Source organism: Vombatus ursinus, unplaced genomic scaffold (genome assembly GCF_900497805.2).
Source record: "Vombatus ursinus unplaced genomic scaffold, bare-nosed wombat genome assembly UNPS02009770.1, whole genome shotgun sequence".
Lineage (NCBI taxonomy): Eukaryota > Metazoa > Chordata > Mammalia > Diprotodontia > Vombatidae > Vombatus > Vombatus ursinus.
The window spans coordinates 5,311,340-5,339,009 of NW_020949548.1; the positions used below are offsets into that span (position 1 = coordinate 5,311,340).

Consider the following 27,670-nt stretch of genomic DNA (forward strand, 5'->3'; position numbering starts at 1 on the left):
CATGCATTGAATATTTCCCCCTACTTTGGATGCCCTCCCACCTCAACAGATTCTGATCTTTAAAGTAAAGCTAGAACCCTATTTATTCCATAAAGCCTTTGCCATTTATTTGAGGTTTTATTCTTTTCTTTCTATTCTGAATGTCTAAAGCACTATCTGCTCTATACATTTATTATTTAGCATATACTAATAATATTCAAATGACATAATAAATGTAACATACTTTGTGAGCCTTAAGGCGCTATATAAATGTCACTTACTAGTTATTACTATTATTATTATTATGCACTGTCTTTTTATAATTATTTAATGGCTTACATGTATATCCTATCTTCACAACTAGAATGAAAATCCTTAAGAGTCTTATGCTAATTTGTATTCCCCATACTGCCTAATACAGTTTTGGAAACATTGGTTTTGGGGTTTGGATCTGGACTTTTCATTTCATCGAGTTATATGGTCAATCGGTCAAAAGATGGGAAGACAGGAACATTCTGTCCTCACTCTCTCGCCAATTTGGGGGCTTGTTTCCCATACAACTACACTTACCCTTATTTCCCAATACTCCCCCACCCAGATCGTTCCCCATGATGTTCAAGTTCCCAATATCCTCCCTCCTGAGACCCGATGTGTTGACCTCTCAGGGGAGTCATACCATGAATTCCACAGCACCATAGCAGATGCTTGGATGTCAATGGGAAAATTTTGCCCTCACCCTTTGCTCCTAGATCACCTTGTGACTGTAGCATGAAGACGAATGTCTCTGGAGTCGGAGGACTTGGGTTCACATCCGGCTTCTGATGATTTTTACCTGTGTGACCCTGGGCAGTGACAATCTCCTTGAGTTCCAATGTCTTATCCATGAAATGAGAAGGTTGGACTTGAGGGCCTCTAAAGTCCAGTCAAACTCTAAATATATGACCCTTAAAGCCGAACCCAAATGCCTCCTTCTTCATTTTGGGTAGGACAGAACAAAGTACACGGGCTGAGCAGGCGTGGATATTTTGCAGTCTGGATCTCAGATATTGCCTCCCAAATCCACCCATCTTCCTAAGCTCCCTTTGGCCGTCGAGGGCATCATCGTCCTTCAGGGCCAGTAGGTTCTTCCAACCTTGATGATATCTTCAGTGCCTCACTTTCCCTCACCTCACATACACACATTCAATCCATTGCTAAATCTTGTCGTTCATAGTTCCACATCTCTCATATTTACTCACTTCTCATAAAGCCACCCTAGCTTAGGTCCTAATCATCTCTCACCCAGACTCTTTGTCTCAGGTCTTTTTCCATCACAGTTCATGTTCCACACAGCTCATAAGGTTATTTTCCTAAAGCACATATCTGATCATATTCTTCCCCTATTCAGTAAACTCCTGTGGCTCCCTGTTGAGTCATATTATTTCATTATTATTTCATATTCATCTTTTGTTTTAATTTATATTATGTATAAGTTTTATAATATGAATAATTGTTTGTAAAGGAGGACCAGTTTAAATAAGTAAATATATACTTCTTTTTCTTTTTCTTCTTATTCTTCTTCTCCTTCTCCTCCTCCCCCTCCTTCTTCTCCTTCTCCTTCTCCTCCTTTTTACTGATATAATAGCCCAAGGTTTTAGAAGTTTAGAGACCATTAGCCCAAAGTACAGAAAGGTTAAGTGACATGTCTACAGTCAGATTGATTGGGTCAGAACCTAGATCTTCCTGAAACCAAGGCTAGCCCTCTACCCCAGATACCACACTGGTTATGCACATTCTAGGCATTTATAAATGCTTTTGAATGAATATATTCATCAAAAAAAGAATGGGGAAAAGGTAGTTAAGTTAGGTTCCCAAAATAAGTGAAATATTTTAGAAACTTCAAGACAACCCTGCTACCTTATTCCCAACAATATCTAACGATCTTTAATTCACAAGCTAATTTTTAGCAAATGAGAACAAGAATCAACCCACTGAAAACTTCAAGGAGTAGATGGCCCAATTGAAACAACAGACTCGGAGTTTGGTTAAAATGAGATTCACTAAATCTGAGACATTTGGATTGCATAAAAAAAACAAAAACCAACATCTGTTTGATGTGAAACATTTTGGGGGGCGTGATGTTGAACTTGGGGAATGGGAATCATTTTTATGCTTCATTTTCTCCACAAGATAGTTCACATTTTAGCCCCTCGTGAGTATAATGACTTCTGCAGGTGGCCAGACATCAGTAGCTATGAGTGCTCACCACAGAGGTATCTAAGCAGACCTGCCATTACTTCAGGATATATGCAGCACAACTGGAGCCAGGAATGAAAGTAATAGCTTCAAGATACTAAAAAAAAAGTCAGCTAGCAATTTTTATGCCTTATTCTCCAGATTGGCCTATACTTTCTCATGCTAATAAGGAAAGTATTTTCCATTTTGTTTTTCTGACTCATGCCAACAGGTATTTTATATTTGTGTATGTATATATACATATGAACACACACAGATATATATAACAAATACATATGTAAGTATGTATATATGTGTGTATATATACATATTATATATACATACATACATACATATATATCTTTATATATATATAATATATATATATATAAATGGCAGAGTGGCCATTTTAATCAATTCTGTTTAAGTTTCCAGGGCCAGTAATAACATCTCACTGTAGGGATTTCTGTTTTTACCCAGAAAAAGCAATTTGCCAAATTTATCATCGATACAAAAATGTTCTCACCAATTGCTATTCAACTGTATTGCTCAAGCATTTTAAAGATTCCAGTGACAAAAAATAAGATGAATCCAATACATAAAACATACACAGAAATGTTTTATATACAGAAAAAAAATCAATCTTTGTCAAAAATTATTCTAATTAAACTCAACATTCGTTACGAATTTACTCCAAAGGCATAATTAGTACTTTTTGTATGTTATATCATAGCATTTTTCTCCATGCTGATTTTTATGAATGCTTGAAGAATGAGTTTGCATTGAACATCTGTCTCTAATGAAAAATATATTAGGTATCAGCTTTCAATTCTGTGTATTTTATAGCTTTAAAAGGTGGGATTTCTTTGCTAAAACAGACACCCTGACATATTTTATAGTTGAAATGCACTGACTGAAATGATGGAAATGTGCAGAGGCTAAGAAAAAAATCAGTATTTATATATGCATATATATATTTTTGATATATGTATATAGTATCTACATTTATATCTATATATATACACACATCAAGGGCAGTCCTGATGCTCTTGGGGTAAAATCCTACACCATGTGAAAGATTTTCCCTACTGCCATTTTGTTTGACAGGGGTAGGTGTGAGGGTGGTGACTAGACATGAAATCAGAGTTCTGGAGCACAGACCTCCAGTAGATACCAACATCTTTATTACCCAGAAGATGAATTGGTTGACTGATCAATTAATTAAAGCCATTGTCTCTAACCCCCTGCTCTAGTAATTGAAGGTTTTGGCCTTCTGATTATTCCTCAAGCCATCTTTAATAGCTTGTTGTTTACAAAATAGAAACAAAGACTGAGACAAATCTGATTCAGTATTGTTGCCAGAAAATGCTCCCCAATTTGTCAGAGCATGTGAAATCAATGTGTCCCTGAATTCTTTTTTTTTTTAATTTTTTAGATGAGGCAGCTAGGTGGTACTTGGTAACTATGTCATTTAACCTCTATCTGCCTCAGTTTTCTCAACTGTAAAATGGAGATGATAATAGCACCTGCTTCACAGGGTTGTTGTGAGGATCAAATGAGATAATATTTGTAAAGCATCTGGCACAGAGCGGGCAATTAAGAAATATGTATTTCCTTTTTTTTTAAAAAAATAGCCTTCCTGGCCTGTATCCAAATTTTAGTCCTTCCCAAAGTAATCATTTGCCATCACATGGACACAGATGAAACATCACCATATATTTCAGAATGATAATCTCCCATTCAATTTAATTTAATAAGCTAACTAATTAATTAATTTTGAAACATTGAGGATACAAAACAAAAAATGAAACAGGCTTTTGCCTCAATAAAATATCTACAGAAAAGTCAAAGCAAAATATTTTCAAAGTAAATGCAAAGTAATTTCAGGGCTGGACGGGGGAGGGAGGAAAGGGTTACTGAGAAAACCTCCTGTTGGTGGTTGCATTTAAACTGAAGCGTGGAAAGGTAGTTTGAAAAATATTTTTAAAGGCAGCTAGGTGGTACAGTGGTTAGACCATTGAGCCTGTAGTCAAGAAGACTTGACTTTAAATCCTGTCTTAGATACTCATTAGATGTGTGAATCTTGGGCAAGTCACTTAACCTTTACTTGTCTCAGTCTCCTCAAGTGTTAGAGAGGAATAATGGTACCTACTTCCCCTGAGTTATTGTGATGACCAAGTGAGGCCATATTTGTAAAGCCTTTAGCACCATGCCTGATATTGTTGTAGTAGTTCAGTTGTTTCCTCTTCTTTGTGACCCCATTTGGGGTTTTCTTGGCAAAGATACTGGAGTTATTTGTCATTTCCTTCTCCAGCTCATTTTATAGATGAAGAAACTGAGGCAAACAGAGGTTAAGTGACTTGCCCAGGATCATATAGCTAGTAAGTGTATGGGACAGGATTTGAACTCAGGTCTTCCTGACACTAGGCCTGGTGTTCTAGCCACTGCATCCCCAGCTACCATCATAGGAATGGATAAGAATACTTGTCCATTCCTGTGAAGATATAACACATGCTCCATGGGCTTGCCCCATTATGAAAAAAAAAAGTTCATTTAACATTCAAGACAGGTAGAATTCCTATCAATCAACTGATCAGTACTTCATCCTAAGTCGATAAAGAAAAGTGCATGGGCCCGATGTTGATCTGATGACATGGAATTTGAACTCATGAAGATGAGTCTTCCTGACTTCAAGCCCGGCATTCTATTCACTGTGCCACCTAGCTACCCCACCTGACATAGTAGGCATTAAATAAAGGCTGGCTACTACTATTATTATTATCATTATCATTTTTATTTTTGTATGGGATAGAAAGAAAGAACATCACCCATTTTACATTAGTACGTAGGACAGAACCATTGATTCCATAACCCAAACTATATGTCCTCAGGCTAATTTTCCATAGTGTTCTTGCCATAGTAAAAATTTAGCCATCTAATAGGATCACAGACTTAAGGCTGGAAAGGACCTTAGAGGTCATCTAGACCTCATTTCACAGAGGGGGAAAATGAGGCACAGAGAAATCACTTGATTTGCCTAAGGTCAACCAGAGAGTGAATGTCTGAGGTAGGATGTGACCCTAGGTTTTCATGGCTCCAAGTCCAATTCCTATCCACTCCTTCATGGTGCCTCTCTTCTTCATAGAAGGAGGTGAACCTAAACATCTAAATAGGGTTTATACCAAGCCTCTGAAGATGGCAGCCAGGCATATTTTGGCATTGAGGTATGAGCTCTTTACATCATGGAAGAATGGAAGGTTGTGGATAGAGGCTGTTTGAACAGTGTTTTTGAGGGGGTGCACAAACTTTTCTCTCAAAGGATAAAAGAACAAAATTTGGTTCAACTGCTCATCTGAACTCATATCCTCCTGGCATCTGTATGGTACCAGGGTGAAATTTTGAAAGTGTGAAAACAGGGGACTATTCATCAGCCCCAGAAATATTAAATATCTCTTTGTGTTGATATGGCCAACAGTTCAATTCCACTTGTGATTCATAGATTTCAGCTCAGTGTTTCTATCAGCAATAAAAAATAAAGGCTTTGTTGGTAAGGTTCTAATGCTAGATTAGACAGTAACTGATCTGAGGAAGGTTATCTCAACTCGTGAACATTACCTTGATTCTTTAAACTCTTGAAATCCATACACGATGACATGTTTCCTAAGGAAGTTTTATTGAGTGTGTAAAGAACATTAGAAATCTGAAGCCCAAGGAGCTGGGGAAGAGGCAATTAATAGCTTGAAATGATAGAGAAGGAATAAGCAAAACTCTGAAAACTCATCCACATGCCCATTATATTTCACCATATCAACAAAAAGAGACATTTAGTACTTCAAAAATTAAAAATAAAATTCCTTAGAACAGCTGAAATTCCTTCTTTAGTTGGGGACAGGGCAGAGATGATGGTTTAGACTTATGATTTTATCAATGGAGGGAACAATACTCTGTGAATGCAGATAAATGACTTGTCTGAAGGTTATAGTTCTAGGGCATTATCTAGGATAACTGGAGGCTACGACTGAAGGCTATTTTCCTAGGATTACCCAACTAAGGTCTCATAAACATACTTTAATTCAGGTCTTCTGAGGATATGGAACAGAGTTAGGGAAAAGTATTATGTAAAATATCATTATCTATTTTCATTCAGAGAATATGCCTTTTCCATTATTTGTAGTATGTTATATATGTATGTTATGTTATGTATGTATGTATATTATCTCATTTATTTTCTTCTGTGTGTGTGAGAGGGGGTATATATCAGTTTTGTATGTCTTAGAATTTAAGATTTTCAAGAAGCCAGGACCCATATTTTTTAAGTAACCTCTATAATGCTTTCTAAGATCCTGATGCCAAGATAACAGATCCTCGAACTATTATTTTGAGTAACGTCTGTTTTCTTAAGGCTGTTTTGATGCTGTATAGACAACAGGTACTTAAACTGTATTAACTAATGGGATAGAGACTGGACCTGTGATCTCATTGATATGGGGAACTCTTTCTAGTATCGCAGGCAGAATAATTCTTTGCAATGTATATAGTCTTAGAGATTTGCCTAGAACATTGAATGGTTAAGTGACTTGCCCAGGTCATACTGCCAGTGTGTTTCAGAGGCTGAACATGAATCTAAGTCTTCCTGGTTCCAAGGCCAGCTCTCTGCCCTCTATGTCATGCTGCATGTCATCAATTGGTGATAATTATGAATAATTATAATTTCCAACGTAACTAGGGAAAAGGAAAAATTCAGGTTGTTATTTAAATGAATCACAAGTTTGGTGAGCTGTGTTATTACAGGTCCTGTTTTTCCAAACACATTTGTGAGTATGTGAGTGTGTGTGTGTGTGTGTGTGTGTGTGGTTATGTCTGTAAAACATTCTAGCTAATGTATATCTGTTTTCTAAAATCTTTTAGTGCTCAGCAAATTAGTAGAATGTAGCTCTATAAATACTGGCAAGATAGCATAAGATAAAGAGTTATGAACTTGGATTCAGAAGATCTGGGCTCTAAACCTAGCTCTGAATGTTATTCATTAGCTACGTGATACTTTTGGAAAGTCACATCATCATCTTTTTTTTCATGCTCCTCTTCCCCCTCTTCCTCCTCATCATCACCATCACTGACATACAGCCTTCTGAGGTTAATGAAGCACATCATTATCTCATCAATCTTCCCAACAACGCTGTGAGGTAGGTGTTAGCATTATCTCCTTTCTACAGGTGAAAAAAACTGAGACTCAGAGTTGTGAGATGACCTGCCTAGAGTCACACATCTAGTAGGTGTCAGAGGTTTAATTTGAATCCAACACTTTTCTAACTCCAAGTCCACTACTCCTTATGTCTCACTAAGTCTCTCTGAGTTGAACTTTCTTCATCTATAAAGTGGAGTTAACAACCCATGGAGCCATTATGAGATTCAAAAGCAATAACAGATAAGAGGTACTTCCAAGTACTATAGAAAAGTTGTTGTTGTTGTTGTTGTTGTTGTTGTTGTTGTTGTTGTTGTGGGGGACCAATAGCTTAGTGACCTAATGGGTGCTAGCTCCTGAGGCTGCAAATATACCAAAAATGCTCTGGGAAAGCAATCAATTATTATTGTTTTCACCCTTCAGTGCAAGAGGCTAATATTTAAGAAACTCTTTGATGTACTAAAAGTCCTTAATAGAACAGTTAAGCAATAAGCTATTAAATTCAAAAGTTTCAACAATGTTTGTTGCTGTTGTTCAGTCCCTTTCAGTTGGGTCTGATTCTTCTTGACCCCATTTGGGGTTTTCTTGGCAGAGATACTGGAGTGGTTTGCCACTTCTTTCTCCAGTTCATTTTACAAATGAGGAAACTGAAGCAAACAGGGTTAAGGGACTTGCCTTAAATAAGTGTCTGAGGCCAGATTTGAACTCTGGAAGAGGAATCTTCTTAGGCCCAGTGCTCTATCTACTGCATCACCTGGCTGCCTTTTAACAATATAATTTTATGAATTTGTTGAACATCGATAGGTAACAAGCAGCTGACAGGCCTCACTCCACTACAGCCTGTACGCTAGAATTAAAGCATGAAAGTAAAACTTTTAAAATAATGCTTTATGTTTCTCAAGGTATACTAGAAAACAAAGACATGCATATTCAAACAGTGTAATAAACCAATGGATCTATGACCCAATCAATGCATTGGTTTTCTCCAAAAATATAGATGGCAGCCTAACCATGCCTGCCCTGCCCCATCCTCTGACATTCTCCCTCATCTCCTCCCATAAGTGCTCCACAGGAAGCCCACCCAACATGCTGGGGGCCTTCCTTCCTTTCTCTTGACATTATGAGAATGCCAATGGCTCATGGGCTATCTATCAGTTGTTCTTTATTCTTGCCACATAACCAGCACACTTTCTTTTTTCTCATATTCTTTCTTTTATATTTATGTATAGATTCACATGCACATTATATAAGAAAGAGATTCCTATTACTTTTTTGCTTTCACTTCTGGAATTTTATGTGAAATTTTTATGTAAAACCATTATAAAATATCAGTATGCAGTGAGACTGAGGACAAGAGGAATTACGCAAGTCATAGCAGTATCTTCATAGCTGTCTGTCTTTCTTTATTAGAAAGCAAACTCCTTGACTGTGAGGACTACATTCCATCTGTAAGATCCTTAGTTAAATGCCATGAACATATGAGTCACTGGCAAATATTAGAGGAAGATGATTTACAATCTGATCTCACCATGAACTACACTCAGCCTACTACTCTTTGGAAGAAAATGCTCAGGCCAAAATGGTGGGCCAATTGAATGAGAATGCATTTGTCACTACTAAATTTGAAGTTCTATCCATGGTTTTAAAAAATTAACTGTCTACATAAAGGATAAAGGAGGGTTGTATAGGCCAGTGGTATAACACTCCTGAATGTGGCCTGAATCAGATTAAAATGTAGCTCCTATCTGATTTTAATGTGTTGACATATTAATAAAAAAAAAGAAACATATAAACACATGTGGTTTTCTAAGTCAACATGTGGCCCACAGGGATCCTTATGTTTGGTTTAGCAGCCACTGTTTCTATTTAAGGTTGATACCACTGCTCTAGGCAAAAGTTTGTGTAAAAAATAATTTGTGTAAAAAATGAACTATACACTCAATGAGAAACAATGGTATGACTTGATTGTCCAAAAAAAAAGGCACAATGTCTAGAAGGAGGGAGATAAGAGATCACCCATCATCTTTTCCCTTTGTCAGGTCACATTTAGACTCAAACTGATCTGTTATCTCATCAATTCTAGACTCCTGTTAATGTTCTCCTGCATGACTCTTATCCATGTAAGCTCAAAAGTGTTACCTTCAAAGGTCCACCCAATGTGCTGGAGGCTATTCTGATATCACAAGGCTACCAAAGGAGCTCTCTGATGGTTCAGCTGTCATCTCTCACTCTTGCCACCTCACCAGCCCATCTCCTCTTCTTATTCTATCATTTTTTGCTTTGATATTCTTTGTTCCTATTCTCTGACATGCCACGTGTTTCTATGTTACCTCCCACTTACATCTGCCATGTGATTTTTCATTTTTCGCCATGTGATAGTCATTACTAGTTCTTTAAAACCACGAGAGCTCCACCTCTAGCAAGCAGATGGTCACACAGGTAAAATTTTAGTATTAAAAATATGGGCATGGAAGCTAGTGACTTTATGAGAAATCAAGACATTGTAAAACAAAACCAAAAGAATAAAAAAATAGAAGACAATGTGAAATATCTCATTGGAAAAACAACTGACCTGAAAAATAGATCCAAGAGAGATAACTTAACAATTATTGGACTACCTGAAAGCCATGATCAAAAAAAGAGCCTAGACATCATCTTTCAAGAAATTATCAAGGAAAATGGCCCTGATATTCTAGAACCAGAGGGTAAAATAGAAATGGATTTGAACTCAAGTCCTCCTGACTGTTCACCTCCTGAAAGAGATCCCCAAAGGAAAATTCCTAGGAATATTGTAGCCAAATTCTAGAGTTCCCAGGTCAAGGAGAAAATATTGCAAGCAGCCAGAAAGAAACAATTCAAATATTGTGGAAACACAATCAGGCTAACACAAGATTTAGCAGCTTCTACATTAAGGGACCAGAGGGCTTGGAATATAAAATTCCAGAGGTCAAAGGAGATAGGATCACAGCCAAGGATCACCTACCCAGCAAAACCAAATATAATCCTTCAGGGGAAAAAAATCCTTCAGGGGACATTCAATGAAATAGAGGACTTTCAAGCATTCTTGATGAAAAGACCAGAGCTGAATAGAAAATTTGACTTTCAAATACAAGACTCAAGATAAGCATGAAGAGGTAAACAGGAAAAAGAAATCATTAGGGACTTATTAAGGCTGAACTGTCTACATTCCTATGTGGAAAGATGATATTTGTAATTCATGACACTTTTGTAAGTATTAGGGTAGTTAGAGGGAAAAATTATATAGAAAGACTGATAGATAGAGGGCACAGGGTGAGTTGAAGATGAAGGGGTGATATCTAGAGAATAAAATTAAGAGTGAGAGAGGATTATATGGGGAGAAGGAGAAAGGGAAAGGTAGAATGGGGTAAATTATCTCACATTAAACAGACAAGAAAAGGCTTTTACAGTGAAGGGGAAGTGGGGGAAGGTGAGAGGGAATAAGTGAATCTTATTCTCATTGGATTTGGCTTAAGGAGGGTATACCATACACATTCAATTGGGTATGGAAATCTATCTTACCCTACAGGAAAATGGGGGGGGTGAGGAAGGGTATAAGAGAGGGGGAGATGATAAAGGGGAGGGCAGATTGGGGGAGGGGGTAATCAGAAGCAAACACCTCTGAGGAGGGACAGGGTCAAAAGAGAGAATAGAATAAACAGGGGGCAGGATAAGATGAAGAGAAATATTGTTAGTTTTCCACAACATGATTATTATGGAAGTGTTGTGCATGACTACACATGTATAACCTGTATCAAGTTGCTTGCCTTCTCAATGAGGGTAGGTGGGGAGAGGGGAAGGGAGAAAATTCGGAATCCAAAGTTTTAAAAACAAATGTTAAAATTTGTTTTCACATGTAACTGGGAAATAAGATATATAGGCAATGGGGTATAGAAACCTCTCCTGCCCTACAGTGAAATAGAATGGGAAGGAGATAAGAGAAAGGGGGGAGATAGAAGGGAGGGCAGATTAGGGGAAGGGTATTCAGAATGCATGCTGTCTTGGGGTGGGGGGAGGGTTGAAATGGGGAGAAAATTTGGAACTCAAAATCTTATTGAAGTAAATGTTAAAAACTAAAAATAAATAAATTAATAAGAAAAAAAGATGGGCCTTTGCTTGTATGGGAAGTTTGCTGTCAGTAAATAAGCTTTGCAAATTGCTAACATGGAGACTTCTCTGTGGGTGTCACATTTTAGTAGGACAAAATTGATAAGGCAGGGAGTTAAAATGGCCAAGTGATTTTTCAAAAATTGAAGGAAAGATGACACTGCTTCCTGACAGGTGATTAATGTATGTTGTTTGTGCATGTCAGAGAAATACTCTCCCTTATTATGTAAAACATCACAGGATTCAAGGTGAAAGATTTAACCTGACCTAAGAACAGGAATTTCAGAGTTAATAGTCCAATAATGTTGCCATGAAAAATACCATTTGCAAGGCAGACAGGAAACAGGTCAGCCAGATTGGAGATGCCATTAGTCTATTAATCATCTTTGCATTATTAATAAAAAAATAAGATAATAAAATCAGAATGCCTTGTAAAAAAATTGATAAGGTAGACAACATTCAGGAAAGAATGAACAGGTTGGTGGAGAGGACCATACTATACCAAGGATTGGTTGAAGGAAGAATTGAGCATCTTTGATCTCAAGAAGGGGAGACTTAGGTGGGAGTACATTAGAGGCATGAAGGGCTATCATTTTCTGCTTGGCCCTAGAGGACAACACTAAGAAAAACTGGTGGAATTTAAGGAGAGGTAGAATTTGTCTTGACATAAAGGAAAAAAAAATTCCTTAACAGTTAGAACCATCCAAAAGTAGAATTAGGTGCCCCAAGGGTAATGGGTTCCTCATTGCTTAATCTCAAACAGAGGCAAGATAAGCACTGTATCATATCTATCATAGAAGGGATTCCAGTCTGGATAAGGGTTGTATTAGATGGCTTCTGTAGTCCCTTCTAACTCAGCATTTTCCAAGATGCCTGTTTCCCTTAAACAGTTCATTTATCCAGATGGTATTTTACTACCTAGACATACAATATTTCAGTCTGTCTAGGTAACAACTAGCTTAATAAATGCTCATTGGACAATTGAATGAAAACCAGAAATGGGCATGTGGTATTGCTGCCTTTTAATTCTGGGCACAGGAATTGATTATTACTCACTTTTATTGACTTGTGATGCTAGTCATATAATGGTTGGAAATTTTGCATTACATATATGCCACATGTGCCATGCATGTGAATAATAAGACATTACTATGGCCCAGTAAAACCTAATTTTCTCCTCTCTCCAAGGATTACTAGCTAGCCAAATCAGAGGGATAAAAAAATGAACATTTGGAGAACCCAAACTCCTCAACTGTTATTTTAGAAGTGGGATCAGAAGTGTCTGGACTGAGAACATACATTCAATATTCTCTTTAAAAGCCATAAAATGAAAAGAAAAAAGGGGGCGGGGCAATACTTAAGTCAACTTTTACTCTAAAATGAGCAGAAAGGCTTTCCATATGCAGAATCCCATTGCATAGAGGCCTAAGCTCTTTCTCTAACAGTAAAACTCCTTCAAAGCTTTTCATTCTAATTCCCATATTTCTACCTTCCCTCATCCTCCCATTTTCCCCTTTCCAATGAAAATCACAGAATCTTCTAAAACGAAAGCATCTGCTATAAAAGCATCCAGGGCATCTCTCACTTTTTCTCATGTGGGTAAAAACAAGATAGCTTATATCTAGGAAGAAACCTCCCTAACAGAAAATGATAAAAATTCCTTTAACATGATGTAAATTGTAGTTGCTATGAATTTGCCACAAGATATTCCTCTGAAATACATCCAATGTTAAATTCTTCTGTTAAAGAAATATTTCCCCCATGTCAATCATATGGATTTCTCCCCTTCTCCCTCTATGCCACAATAAAATGTCCTATCCTCTCCCCAGAATTCTTTGAATCCTTGTATTATGCCAAGTTTTCCAAACCTCCATAAAGAAATCTGCCTGGAATTTATAGCCTACCTACTTCAGATGAACTCAGATCAACCTTGAGCTGCTGCTTCTCTGTCTCTCTGGATTCTCAGAGGATCACATTCCTAAGAGAGCTGAAGCAGCATCAATCAGTTTGATCTTTAAGCTACAAGGAGCATCTCCCTGAATGTCCCAGTCACACATAAAATTCATGGGCAAGCATGGGGAAGAGAAATCATTCTTATATCATCCCAAAAGAAAAGCCACTCATCACATAGATCTATTCCTCAGTCTTTAAAGACTTTATTTCCTTTATTAAGGGACAGCCTAGTATAATGGATAGAGGGCCAACCTATAAGACAGAAGTACTTGAGCTCAGGTCTTGCCTCTGATAAGAAGTGTGTGACCAGAGCAAATGACTTAACTTGGCACCATTCCAAGCAATTCTTTAGAACTATGTCACCAGGGAGGTGCCAGTCCATCAAGGGATGGAGTCCATCCATTCAAGGGAGTTTCTACATTAGGAATGCCTTGGACAAATGAAATCGAAGGTCTGGATCTGCCCCCTTTTTCCCATGGAAGTTTTTTTGATGTACTCAACACCACGATTACACAAATCCTGACTCACTGAATCATATAATTTTTTTTAAGTTGTGTAACATCATAGGTCACAGAACTTAGAATATATGGATTGCCTAGCCAAACTCCAACATTTGATAAATGAGGATGTTGAGGATTAGTGGGAATGCCAGTTAACAACAGATCTAAGATTTCTGACTCTTAGACCAGTATTCTGAACTATGCAGCTTCATGATCTGTTCCGATGTTAGAATTATTCTGCTCATGATAAGGAAACTACTTTCAAAATGCCCACAATTACCAACAAAATCTTCTCTTAATTGTAAAGAAACAATAATAACGATAGATCATATTTATATAGCACTTTAGGATTTTCAGAGCATTTTGCATACATTATCTCATTTGAACTTCCAAACAACCCTGTAAAGAAAGTGCTTTAATAATTCTCATTTTACAGATGAGAAAATTGAATCTTAGAGTAGTCCAATGATTTGTACATAGTACCAAAGCTTGTAAGTGCCTGAGGCAGTATTTGAACCCAGGTCTTTTCAACTTCAAGTCCAGGACTCAATCCACTACCATGTTGCACATTCTCTTTAAGGAAGCCTATAAAGACTCCAGGTCACAGGTTTTATGGCTGGAGCTAAGTAATCTAGCCCAGCAATAAGTGCAGGAAGGATTATTCTAGTGGGCAGCAGGTTTGCTTAGTTAGATAAGGGAAGGAAACAATATAATTTCGACAGGTGCATGAAGGATAACACCAGTCTCAAGATGCTAATAAATTGTTAGTATAAAAGCTTGAACAAAGAAACTACAAAGTACTTAGTAGAAAACATAAAGAAGAAAATTCCCCCTCTGCTTAGATTCACTTCAATGGGAGAAATTAGAAGGCAATGGTGTTTAAGAGCCCCCAAAATGATGAGAACATTTCAGGACAATGAAAAAACAACGCTGGCATAAATGCTAGTGGAAATAACACTGGATTTGGAGTCAGATGATCTGGGTTCTGACACCGATAATGCCAGTTGCTACTTGTGCAATGTTGGGCAAAATCTTTCCCCTCTCTAGGCCTCAGTTGCTTCATCTGTAAAATAAGGGAAGTAGACAATGATTTTCAAGGTCCCTTCCATCTCTCAATCAATGACTGTTACAAAAAGGAGGGGAAAATAGCAAAAAAAAAAAAAAAGGAGGACAGGAGAGATTTAAGGCTATGCTAAGAGCAACTATAAGTTTTCTGAATATGTAAAGTCTCTTCAGCAAAGATGTTATAGAAATTTTATATCACATTTTATATTCCTTCCTCCAGTAAGGGACCTCCTCCAGTTCTTATACTAGTTTTAATATTTGTGAAAAGTTTTCAGTAGGATTAGTGTCACAATAGGATCATGAGATTCATAGATTTAGAATTAGAAGTGTCTTTAAAGGTTATCTAGTCATGAGATAAACAAATTCAGAGATATCTCCACTATAAACATTCATATGGCACAAATTGTGCCTGACCTGTGGCATAGCCCTCCAAACTTGTATGGGTCTGATCAGCCATAGTCAAATACACTGTCCCTTGATCCCAACAGTGACATCATTCTGGTCCTCTTTAAGCACAAGGGACAACAGCCAGTCCAGTCCTCTCATTTTACAAGCTAGGAAGCTGAGTGCTAGGAAAGCAAAGGTTGCCTAGGCAATAAGTGAGAGAGCCAGGATTTGAACCCAGGTCCTATGATTGCAACTTCCACATTCTTTCAACTGCGCTACAGCAGATCGCTAGGGTGTGAGGATGATTCCACTATAAAGCTTGCAAAGCTCTTCACATACAGAGACATTTTATCCTCACAACAACTCAATGCGGTAGATAGGGATAGGTACTGAACCTGTGATTTCACTGATCCAAGGAGCTCCCAGTGAGGAAGTTGCTCTACCAAAATAAGTTGCAATTTACAGTCCTAGAGAATTGCCCAGATCACTAAGTGGTGAAGAAATTTGCCCAAGATGGCACAGCCACTAAGTGTTAGAGGTGGAATATAAACCAAGCCTTCTCAGCCAGGAGGCCAGCTCTCTATTTACTCTCTATTTTGACATACTACCTCTGAGTATACTACATACAACAGGCATTATTATCCCTGTTTTTACAGATAAGGAAACTGAAGCTCAAAATTATTGGCTTATCCGTGACTCAGCAGCTGGTAAATGTCATACACAGATCTACTTGATTTGAAGTACAACAATAGCATCTCACTAACTGGTCCCTCAAAATAAGTTAACAGGAAAAAATCTGCAAGTTAATTCTGTTTAGTTCTCCTTACATTCTTCTTAAGTTTTAATAAAGATAATTGGGTTTTTTTGAAGTTGTATTTCTCATCATTTTAGGAGAAAATATAGTCAACAGAGTTCCAGACTTGGAGTCAAGAAGGGTTCAATCCCTGCTTTATACACTTTACTGTGTGACTCTAGACAAATCACTTCCTCTTTCTTAGCCTTAGTACTTTCAACTATAAAATTTGGGTAATAACAACAGATAACATTTGAATAGATTGGCTAAATTCTTAACATATTTTATTTATATTTGCATATTTTATTTTATTTGTATTCTTTACATACTCTCACAACAACAGAGGTATGTGATATTATTTTCCCCATTTTACAGATAAGGAAACTGAGGCAGACAGAGGTCAAGTGACTTGCCCAGAAAGACACAGCTAGTAACTATCTGAATCTGGATTTGACCCAGGTCTTCCTGACTGCAGGTTGACTTATAGCACTTACCTCACAAGCTTGTTGTCAGGACCTAATGAGATGATGTATATCAAGTGCTTTGTGAACTTAAAGCACCATGTAAATGGCAGTCATTACTATTACTATTTAAGCACTTTACAAGTATATAGTATTTTATGATTTACAAAGCCATGCACCCATATAATAAAAATGTTGTGTATATTCTAATCTTCATTTTGAAAATTGGAAAGTGGCCTTGTTAAGATCCCCAAACTATAAAGAACTCAAAATTCAGGCTTACTGACTTTGACACAAATCTTTCCAGTAGCCAATGAACCTGGATCATTAGGAAAATTCTCACAGTCTTTTAACTTTTTAAACAATATCAAAATTACCAATCAAAGAAAGCATTTTCCTTGGGGAATGGAAGTGGAAAGGTATGGGAAGATCAGTCAAACCAGCTGTTTGGTTTTATGTAAAATAAACAATCCATTTTTCTTGAACTTTTACACTTTATAACCCAATAACTTTTATTGGTGTCATGAAGAAATATTCTATAGGAGACCTTGGGAAAGTCATTGAAATTTTCCACAGGCTTCAGATTTCACTAACACAAACCTGAAATAAGATCAACTTATTGTCCCATGGTTTTTTCACATGCTTATGTGAAAGGAGCTGTAGATGTAAAAACAAAACAAAACAAAACAAAACAAAAAACTACTTTCTGCTCACCAAATCAGATCTTAAAATCTTACCTAATAGGTTTGTCAACCACAAGGCAAGATCTTCTTTCATCGGCAACAAATTAGCTTCATGTCTGCTGGCCAGCCACTGACTGTACTGATGCATATCTGAGAGTCCTGGGCCGCTGCGTACCTTTGGGCTCAGAGCTGTACACATCATTTATCTGGTTGTAATACCTATTTGAGAAACAAAACAGTTGGAGTTGATTATAAAAAGTCTCACATTTGATTTCTGACAAATGTACGTGGTGACAAGCTGAGGCTCCTGATATAATCATTGACCTTATTCATGGATGCTTTGATGACAGAGAGTCTGATTAATCATTAAACCACATGTTGTATCATTTTTCTTTTATCTGAGTTTGCTTCTGTTCACACTCATCCAGTCAGCTGACCATATCATTAGGAAACATCCCAAACCAAAGGTCAAATACAAAAAAAGCTAAGTTATAAGTTGGGGTTAAAACAGTACATTTAGTTGAATTAAAAATATCTGATAAACACAGTTTCCTTCTCTCAGTATAGAGGTGGTAGATAGTGGGTACAGAATGTCACATACATTGTCAAATACGATAATGTTTTTGGTCAGTTTTACTTAACTGGTTTTCTTTCAAAGGAGAGGTCAGTCATAGCAGGCAAAATATTCTATATTTTTAAAAAAATCAATAAAGCTTTTTCTCTTTAAAAGCTATGATAATATTTTTGCTAAATGAAACATAGTAAAACATTGTTACATATATATAAATATATATATATTTGCAATTTAATTCCAATTTTCTTTTAGAACAGAAGTTGGAAATGAACAGCTTTGGAAATCAATACCATTAATACAGTATATTTATACTTTATATCATATAATTTATGATTCAGAAATCCTCATCCTCTTTCAAATATTTGTTCCTTGTAGAAGGCTATTTACAACAATCAGTAACTGCTAAAGAAATTTTCATTGACAATGGTTAATGAGGACAACTAACCTGAATATAAAAGCATTATTCTTCAGCTTTGACCACAGGATTTTTTTAAGGGGATTTCACTACCTTCTTCCTATGTGATTATCTTGTTCCTTTATTATACACTTTTAGTGGAGGTGGAATTGCAAGGAAAGGAGTGACAATGAAAGATATGGATGAGAGGAAAAGGACACTTTAAAAAGGATTTTTAACTGTAACAATGATTGTTTTCTTTCTTAAGATAAAAAATAAGAGTGCTGAGAAGTTACAGCTTCTGTAACCATACGTAAATCACAAGCAAATGTGCTTTTAGTTCTAATTACTTCATAAAGCTGTATCTGACTTTCAGAAAAAAAAAGTCATTGTGGACATTTGATAGAAGGGGCCAATACACCAAAAAAGAATGGATGTGTCATCTCACTAAACCTGTCAACACCTTGTATGTGTAAAACAAAAGCAAGTTTCATTTTCTTCTGTCCCTTGGGAATGGGTTTCCTAGACTCACCTCCCCTGAAGGAAATGATTAAGTTTCTTCGAACATTAAGAATTTGACTTTAAACTTAGTGTATTTCTACAAGCATTGGACTTGGGAAATGAGACTAAAGAATTAATTACAGAGCAGCCAAAGCTTTAAACTCAGCAAGTTCACTAATTGTTCCAATTAGGAGTAAAGGACTCTATTCTTTGGTCATCACATGGACTGCCAATGAATCAGGCAGCAAAAATGAATGTGTTCACAGAAGACGAGATGACAAAATGATCATATTTGGTATATTATGGAATTGTCAAGTATTTGTCAATTTTTGAGGGTATTTTAAGAATATCTTATTGAACCAAAATTCAAATGTTCATTCCAATGACTAATGCTGTGGACTGAATGCCTTTTTTCCTCTCAGTTAATCTGAAACACAAATCCACCCATTCACATTCCCCTCACTCTTTTTGCCTACCTAAATCCTATACCTTTGAAAATTTTCTTTGAAAGAAAACATTTAAATGTGTAGATTTAGTCTTTCCAGTGACTATGAAAATGTTACTCTTTCCCTAGGATTTAATTTTTACATTAGAACTGGCTTTAAGGAAGAGAAGGCAATATTTAGCAGATCTCCTGAAGTGAGTGGGTGGGGAGCAAACAATGAAAATACAGCCTAAGCCCCTGTAGATTTGTATTTTATATATATGTTTTTGGAATTCCTTGGTATTCTTATAGAAACCTCCATCTCCTTACCAGGGAGAAAAGAGAAGGGGTCAGGAAGCAGGGTAAGGTGGGGGGGGGCGGAGAAAAAAAAAAGGAACAGCGCTCAAGTTTTGAATTTTCCTTGAAGGTGATAAATCCCCCTTAAAGTTTTCATACCTTTTGGCTGCCAAGGTCATAGAGCTGCTGAAATGTTTTGTAATCTGTCTGGCCATATGTTACCAAGTTGTCAGAAGAGGGAGCCGAGTTTCCCGTTGTTTATAGCTTCTGCAGCTCATAATGACATTATTCATATAAAGTGCTACAGCCTCTCCGTAAACTCAGTGATTAAATACTAGAAACCTAAAACACTTGCCCCAATTCTTTTCATAAAATATTACTCATCCAGGAGGCAACACTTCCTGGGGGAGGGACCCCCCTCCAAATGCTTGCTTGAAGTTCCTATAAGCTAACTTCCCCAATTAAACATCTGAGCAATAATACATTTAGCACATGACTCATACATTTAGATAACTAATTGAAAGCTTTAAAAGGTTACCTCTAAAATGTCTTTCTTCTTAAGAAACAATCTCTCCCACTACTTTCCTGAAAGTGAGATGCAGTGGTTCAGTAACTTTACCTAGGCCCTGTTATGGATGCCCCAACTCACATTCTTGCAGCACTGTCCTATTTTGCCCTCTTTTTTTAATCAAGAAGACAGCTTCGATTCTTAGGCTCATTGTCTAGCCCAGAATTCATCCCAGGATAGTTTACAGTGCACCTAATGGCATGTAACAGTTTCCAACCAGCCAGAGGGATACATTTCTACCCCCTTCATCCTAGGAAACAGAGTGTTTCTTATGTTCCTTTACAGTGGCACCTTTATTTGTTGGGCAGCTTGTAATGGTGCTCCGCCAATAATGTAATTCAAACTATCTTCTGATGTTTGCAAATGATCGCCGTGTAGAAACAATAAGAGTAATTTAGCATTTTTTAGTGCCTGTGGATAGACTGTCTTTTTGACAGACTTAATTAGCTACTGGGATAGAGGAACTAGAAGGACACAACAGGGAGGGAGGTGGAACTCAGTGAATGAGCACTATAATAGTGAAGTTGTCCAATTCAATTTGCCTAGGAACATAAGCATCTAAAGTCACTGCCATGCTTGGATGTCTCCCCTGCCTAGAATACCTTATGAAATGAATGAGAGGTATCAATTCAGTTTTGCCTATCTTTGTGCTCACATCTCCAGGAACATTACCAATTGTTTTGGTGTGACTTAGTAGCATTGTTGGAAATCACCTATGGACTCTGGGAGTTAAGACTCAGAAGAGGGATGAACAAGGAAAATGGAATGGAACCCGTTGACATGGTCAAAATCAGAGTTTAGTTGAATTGATAGCATCTACACTGTAGCACCCAGATGATTAAAAACGTAAAAGGAATTGAAATTGCTTGTGCTAATGGAGAAATGCTTTGAACATGTGGAAATTTGATAGATTTGTGTATAAAAATATTAAGTTATATGTAAGTAGGGGAAATTTCAACTATATTTTTCTTAGGCATTGGAATATTTTTTTTCATGGGACCATAGATCTAGAAGAGGCAGCAGAGGGCAGCATGTAGAGGTCTAGTCTCAGTCAGGAAGACCTAGATTCAGGACTCACTTCTGATATGCACATAGGCTGTAGGACTCTGACACCACTAAAATCCCAGGTTCAGTCCCTGTCCTCTATGCCTTAGAACTAGAACTGGAAAGGGCTTTAGCAATCTAGCTCAATCTATTATTTTACAAATGAAAGACCTGAGGTCCAGAAAGAAATAACTTACTTTCAAATAAGTCACACAAGTAGCAAGTAGCAAAGACGGGATTTAAACCCAGATTCTCTGCATTCTATCATGTTGCCTCATAGATTACCAAGAAAATGTATGTAACTTTAAAAGATCCTTAAAACTGAAATGGGAAGGAGTAGGGAATAAATGGCATCTTGCTCCTGCCAGCTCTGATTCTGATATTATGGGGGCTGCATCTGTCCTTTTGACAAATAGAGGACTAGATCCCTGGGACTGTTAATTTATTGAAAACTTTACTTTATAAAGAAATAAATAACAGTAAACCAAACATGGAATTCTTCTGAATGTTTAATGCTAAGGTCTTTCTCCTTTCATGGTTAAGGAGATTCTAGAATAATAATTAAGATGACACTTGAACCAACACCAGGGCAAATGAATAAGCTAATGATGCAATGACTGACATGTCTAAAGTATTGGTCCAGTCTACTAATGCTCTGGGATCCCTGATTTTGTAGGCAGAGGATATGTCAATAATGAGAACTGCAACTAAAGAGCTTTTTTTTTAAGATGTCTAAAGATCTATTAATTGACCAAAAGGGAATACTATTCAACTCTAATGATCCCAAACTCAGAGAATATTAGTACTGGATCAGTCTATGATGTTGAACACAATGTGTTAAAAGAAATAGCATATTACTGAGTAACAGATATTTGAGAATGGAAGAAAAAAAATAAGGCTATCACTCCAGTCTGATGTGAGAACACTCCAGGTGTCTCAGTACTGTGCTTTCTTAACCACAGTCAGATTTCTATTATTTTTATTTTTTAACTTCATTGTAAAATAAAACAGGAATATTCTTTTTTCTTTTCAATTAATATTTAGACTGGTGATGTAACTTCCTTGGGCATCAGTTTTCTAATCAGAGAATAATACTGAATGGACTCTAAAATCTATCCCACATCTAGATCTGTGATTGATTTATGGGTTCAAAAACAACAAAACAATCAATGTAAATCCTGCATGCTTTACACACAAGATGAGAGATGTCCTTAAATGGTAGGCTGAAAGATTGGTTTGGAACAGATAGGAGTCTCAGATTGTCTTGTTTTCAAAAGAATCAAAAAAATTTCAGAATCAGAAGATACCTTGGCAGTCATCTAGTCCAACCCACCCATACTTGCACAGGAGTCCCCTCGATAACATTTGCAAATGATCACTGTGTAGAAACAGTAAGAGTACTTTAGCATCCATGTGTGGGTATGCATGCATGAGCATGTAGACTTTTTTATGGACTTAACCACTGGAATAAAAATACAAGAGGGATACAACAGGGAGGATGATCAATATAATAGTGGAGTTATCCAAGAATGAAAATAGTTCAAATGATAAAAATCAGAGTTTAGTTGAACTGAAATTATCTGAAGATCTTAAATGATTACCTAGCTTAAAGATCTTTAATGAGGGGTAACCAACCACCTCCTGTTTCTCTTTGGGATAGTGCTAATAAATATAGCAAGCTTTTCCTTAGATAAAGCCTAGATTTCACTACTTCAACTCTTTGCTTCCAGTTCTGCCCTCTGGTGCTAAATAGAACAAAAAATTCTTTTGAGCAGCTAGGTGGTGCAGTGGATAGTGGGCCGGGCCGGAGTCAAGAAGACTCATCTTAGTGAGTTCAAATCCAGCCTCAGACACTTTCTACCTGTGTGACTCTGGGCAAGTCACTTACCCCTGCTTGTACCAGTTTCTCACCTATAAAAATAAGCTGGAGAAGGAAAGGGCAAACCATTCCAGTATCTTTGCCAAGGACACCCCAAATGGGGTTACAAAAAAAATCAGACACCACTGAACAAGCCTTCTTTTACCTGACAACTCTGAAAATACTTGATGACTGTCCTCAAGTCTACATTAGGTTCCAGAGACAATATTTTTTCTTAATAAAGCCTGAGATTGCATATTTTAAATAAAACATGTTGTTATTTAAGAAGTGAACCTAAAAGAGTCTAACCGTGAAATGCAGGGTATATTTCTGTGTTGTTGCTACAGTAGTAGACTATGAGAATAGTAGATTATTCTTCCCATCTGTTACTAATTATTTCAATTACTGCTAAAAAAAAAAAAAAAGAAAACCCAACATTTGGTGCTCCTCACTTGGAGAACCAGTTAACTGTGCTCTCTGATCTTACAGGCTATACCTCAAAACCTCACAACTTACCTTCTTGATATGCCCCATGGACTACAAGAGGGAATAAGCCTAACAATGTGGATAGCTCACCAGCATTGCTCACCCCAGTGGGGGAGGGGAGGCTTAAAGCACAAAGGTTAATGGCACTGTCTTCAGAGGTGAAGGACAAAATCATTTCCTAAGAGTGAGAATCCAGAAATACTAACATCGTATCACTTAAACTATCCGCTACTAGGAAACAACAACAACAACAACAAGGACTTTTATTACATGAAGATTTTGCTGATTTGATTTATGTGAGAGATTGATTCTCAAAAATCTAAATATGACTTTGAAGCTCTATATTTTCTAAGCATTTTTACCAAGAAAAATTCAACGTCTCAAGGTCTAACAAAAATATACTATACAAAGTTATACCAAAAAAGTAAATGTTTCTGAACCAATTTCTGCCCATAAATGAATTTTTTAAAAATTAAGAACCATGAATAAATTGGTCAAAGTTTGTCTGTATATATGTATATGTATATATGTATTTACATATGTATATAAAATACAGACAATATAAGTTTATTTATGAAATATATAGACAATATGACAAATCATGAATATCTTATGATGTCATAGAATCTTAAGAGCAGAGAAAGACTTTAGAAAACAGCTCTTTCACCTCTCTAACTTCCCCAACTCCCTAACATCTGAGGGCCAGATAAAGTCATACAGTTATATTACCTAAAAGCTGGCATTGCATCTCAAACTCTTAATTCCCCACTTTATTCTCTACGCCACACTTATCTCATGACCTGTTTTTTATCCTGCTAATACAGTATATTGTAGACTCCCATATTTTATAACTACCCATGATTTCAATTAGAGAAATATGGTTTTACTATATCCAAATGCAAGGGTCACACACTCCTTACCCTCTAATATGACAAATAAATAAAAGATAGGGATAAGATTTCATGTCTAACATTACAAGGAGTCCAGTTGCTTACTAGTTGGTCCATGGTCCCAATTAAACTGTGCCAATTTAGCATAGCTTTCTGAACTCTGAACCAAATTAACTCTGAGCATAGAGTTCAAGTCAAAAGTGGAAAATTGCCTTTGAAAGCCATTAATCAATTAGAATTTTTAAGAACTTACATCACGGTGTGATCTTGGCTGATAAAGTAAACCCTAATTCACAAGAAGCCTTTGTTTACTCTGTTATGAATAAAAGTTGAGACAAAATTTGTGCTAGACTTAAAACATATTATAGTTAAGTTAGTTCATTACAATAACTACTATATATTGATATGAAAATACCTTTAGAACCTTGGTTTAAAGCCAGAACACACACACACACACACACATATCTACATTTATATGTAGATATCAGTCAGAAACTTCAGGGAGATGGTATTCATTCATGAACTCCCAGGTGTAATGGGGACAATAAAAAGATGAGCCAAATCATTGGATTATGGAGCTAAAATGGTAGGCCCCTTAGAGAGCATCTAATATAACTCTCTCATGTCAATAATGAGGAAACTGAAACCTAGACAAGTTAAGTGACTGGCTCAATGTCACATGGGTGAAAAGTGAGAGTTAGGACTTGAATCCAGGTCCGCTGCCTCTAAACTTCGTTGTCCTCCCTCCCCCCCCCCACAAGGGTACCACACTACTTCCCTAAAGTTCGTTTCATAATTTAAAAAAAAAGTTCTGAGAAAAAACCCATGTATTGATAGATATAGACATATGTACACATATAATATATATAACCTCGCTGTGGTTTAAATAAATATCTAAATGTAAAATGATTTACCTCTTATGTCACAACCATTTGTAATAGAGGTGCCCTTGCTTGATATTTTCAGTGGGTGGTATGGTAGCCTGGGGGCGTGATTTTCAATGGATTCATTCTCTGTTTGAATAAGGCTTGGAGTTTTCACAAACACACTGTTTCAAGCTGGACTGAAGGTCTAGCCCACCAGGGTACCAGACAACAACTTGTTGGTCCTGATGGCCTGCCAGTCCTCAACAAATGAGTTTTACCGAAGTCATCTAAGTCTCCATGAAACCACAACCCCCCAACGCCAAACCATTCAGCTTGCCAGCAAGTGCATCGTAGAGTTAAGACGGAGTCCTAAATCTTAATCTGCCCGGTGGCAGTAATCAATTGTCAGAGACCCCATGAGTATCCCCCGGCGAAGGCGTGTGCTGCATATATGTCCCAATACCTCAATCCTCTATGGACCTCAGTCCCTTACCTTCTTCTATTAAGCAGTCAAAGCAAAGGAAGCCATGTTGGAGATGACCACCACCTCCAGCTCTGCAGTCAGGGGACAGCATTCCTTGGAAAGGAATTCATTGATCAATTGCAAAGGCCAGACCGGGTAAAGTCAGTTGCCAGGAAGCGAAAGACCAGTCAACTGGGAAAACCTCTCAGCTTTAAGGCTTTAAGAGAGGACGACGAACTGCTCTACTTTTGGCTTCAGCTAATCTCAGGGGAGATGCTTGGGGAGGGGACGGAAGATGTGCTTCCTCTCCCCTGCTGGCGATCCCAGCCCTCGGCCTCAGCAGCGGGACACCAAATGCTGCCTCGGGCAGAGTGGTCAGATACAGATCCTATTTCAACAGCACAAGGGTTCCCATACATCACTGATTTAAGATTGCTAGGGTTCCCTCTCCCTCCTCCCCCGACGAAATACTGCAGGCTAGAGACAAGAAGGGCCAGAAATGCAGAAAGGAAGGCAGAGGGGAAAAAAGAGAAGGCAGAAGTCCGAAGTGGGGGGGGGGGGGCAAGACGCAAAAGGGGGCCATGGTTTCCATGACCTTCAAGAAATAGAAGGGGCAGTATGGGCTAAATTTCAATTCTGCCTCCTGGTGAAAGGAAGATTCCTGAAACTGTCCACGTTTTTGTCCTCTGTCACCCAGACAAATTTAGTCATACTTAGAAACTCTCCCGACGGATTTGTACACGTTTGACCAGCTAGGAGAACAAATGCCCACGAAGATGAGTTGAAGGTTTGGCTCCATGGAGAATTTTAAATCCTCGCTTTTCCAAAAACCTTATCAGGTTTGGAAGCAAGCAACATTTTTTTTTAAAGGCTGCCTTCACTGGCCTGAAAAAGCTAAAGTCTGGTTAGCTCATCAGTTGAGCATAAGGTTGCCACACTACCCCTTCCCATCCCTATTACTCTTATTGTTCTGTTCCGTTCTGTTCCTTGGCCTTTGCTTTCTTAATACTAGCAAAAAAAAAAGAAAGACCCGACTCACTAAAAGCCTCCCCCCTGCTCATTGTCTGTGTAATCAGGACACTAATTAGACTCTCTCACTCCTCTCCCTGGTTGGCTAGAGCTGCACGAGCACTTTTTTTGCTTTCGCAGTGCAGGAATTTGTCACTGCCTTTGACTGCTGTGTATGCTGGAAACCTACCGCTGCTTGCAGTAGGTGGCAAATCACCCCAGGCCCCTGAGGCTCAGGAGACTGCCACCCTCTCTTTAACAGCGCTAAAGTTTCTCGTGTTGCTTTAGCAAGGCTCGGTACCCACGTATCTCTGCCCTCCCCTCTCCCTTCCCGAGGCTCATTTGTTTTCAGTGAAAACGCCATCAAGAGCTCAGCCCTCAGAGCACGCTCTCCTGCTCCTGCAAACCTCCCCCTCCTCCCAAATATCCGCATTGCTGACTGCGGCTGCTGCGTTGGGGAGAAAGCCGCGTGCGCGCCCAAGGCCACTTAGCTGCGGGCATTTCTCACCCCAGCGTCTTTGAGCTCTGGTTGCTGCTGCTGCTTCTGCTCGTGAAAGGCAGCCTCTCTCTTTCCTGCCCTGCTGCAGGGGCTCTGAAGTCGCCTCCTCTGGAAGTCCGTCCCGCAGGTCTCTCCTCCTTACCCCACCAGCAACAGCAGCAGCTCTGACTCCAGCAGCCTCAGAACCTCTCTTCATACTTCTCTGGGCGCTCCACTTGGTGATGTTTGGGAAAACGATTTCCACCCCCCCTTACCCCCTTGCCAGAAACAGATTTCCTACATTTCATCAGTCCACATAGACTGAACGGAAGTAAAATGCTTACTTTTTCTGCTGGACGGCAAACGCAATTGACACTGATTTACCCTTGAAACGCTGAGATATTATATTACAAGCCCTTGGCAGCAACTCCGAAGTCAGGTCCAACCTCCCCGCACCACCCCCCACCAGTCCCCCAA

At 38.0% G+C, this 27,670-nt stretch overlaps 1 protein-coding gene across 2 annotated transcripts in view; it reads right to left on the minus strand.

The window, feature by feature from the left end:
• Positions 1-27,347, minus strand: part of GAS2 (growth arrest specific 2) — a 149,804-nt gene extending 122,457 nt beyond the window's left edge. Inside the window, exons 1-2 of one of the 2 annotated variants that reach the window (XM_027852640.1) lie at positions 27,224-27,347; positions 17,397-17,561 (exon numbers count right to left, since the gene is read on the minus strand). In XM_027852640.1, the coding sequence (XP_027708441.1) occupies positions 17,397-17,544 (148 nt within the window). In that variant the 5' untranslated portion in view covers positions 17,545-17,561; positions 27,224-27,347. Of the gene's footprint in view, positions 1-17,396; positions 17,562-25,737; positions 25,766-27,223 lie in introns of those variants that run through there. The other variant, XM_027852641.1, reaches the window with a different exon arrangement.
• Between the last annotated feature and the right edge of the window lie 323 nt (positions 27,348-27,670).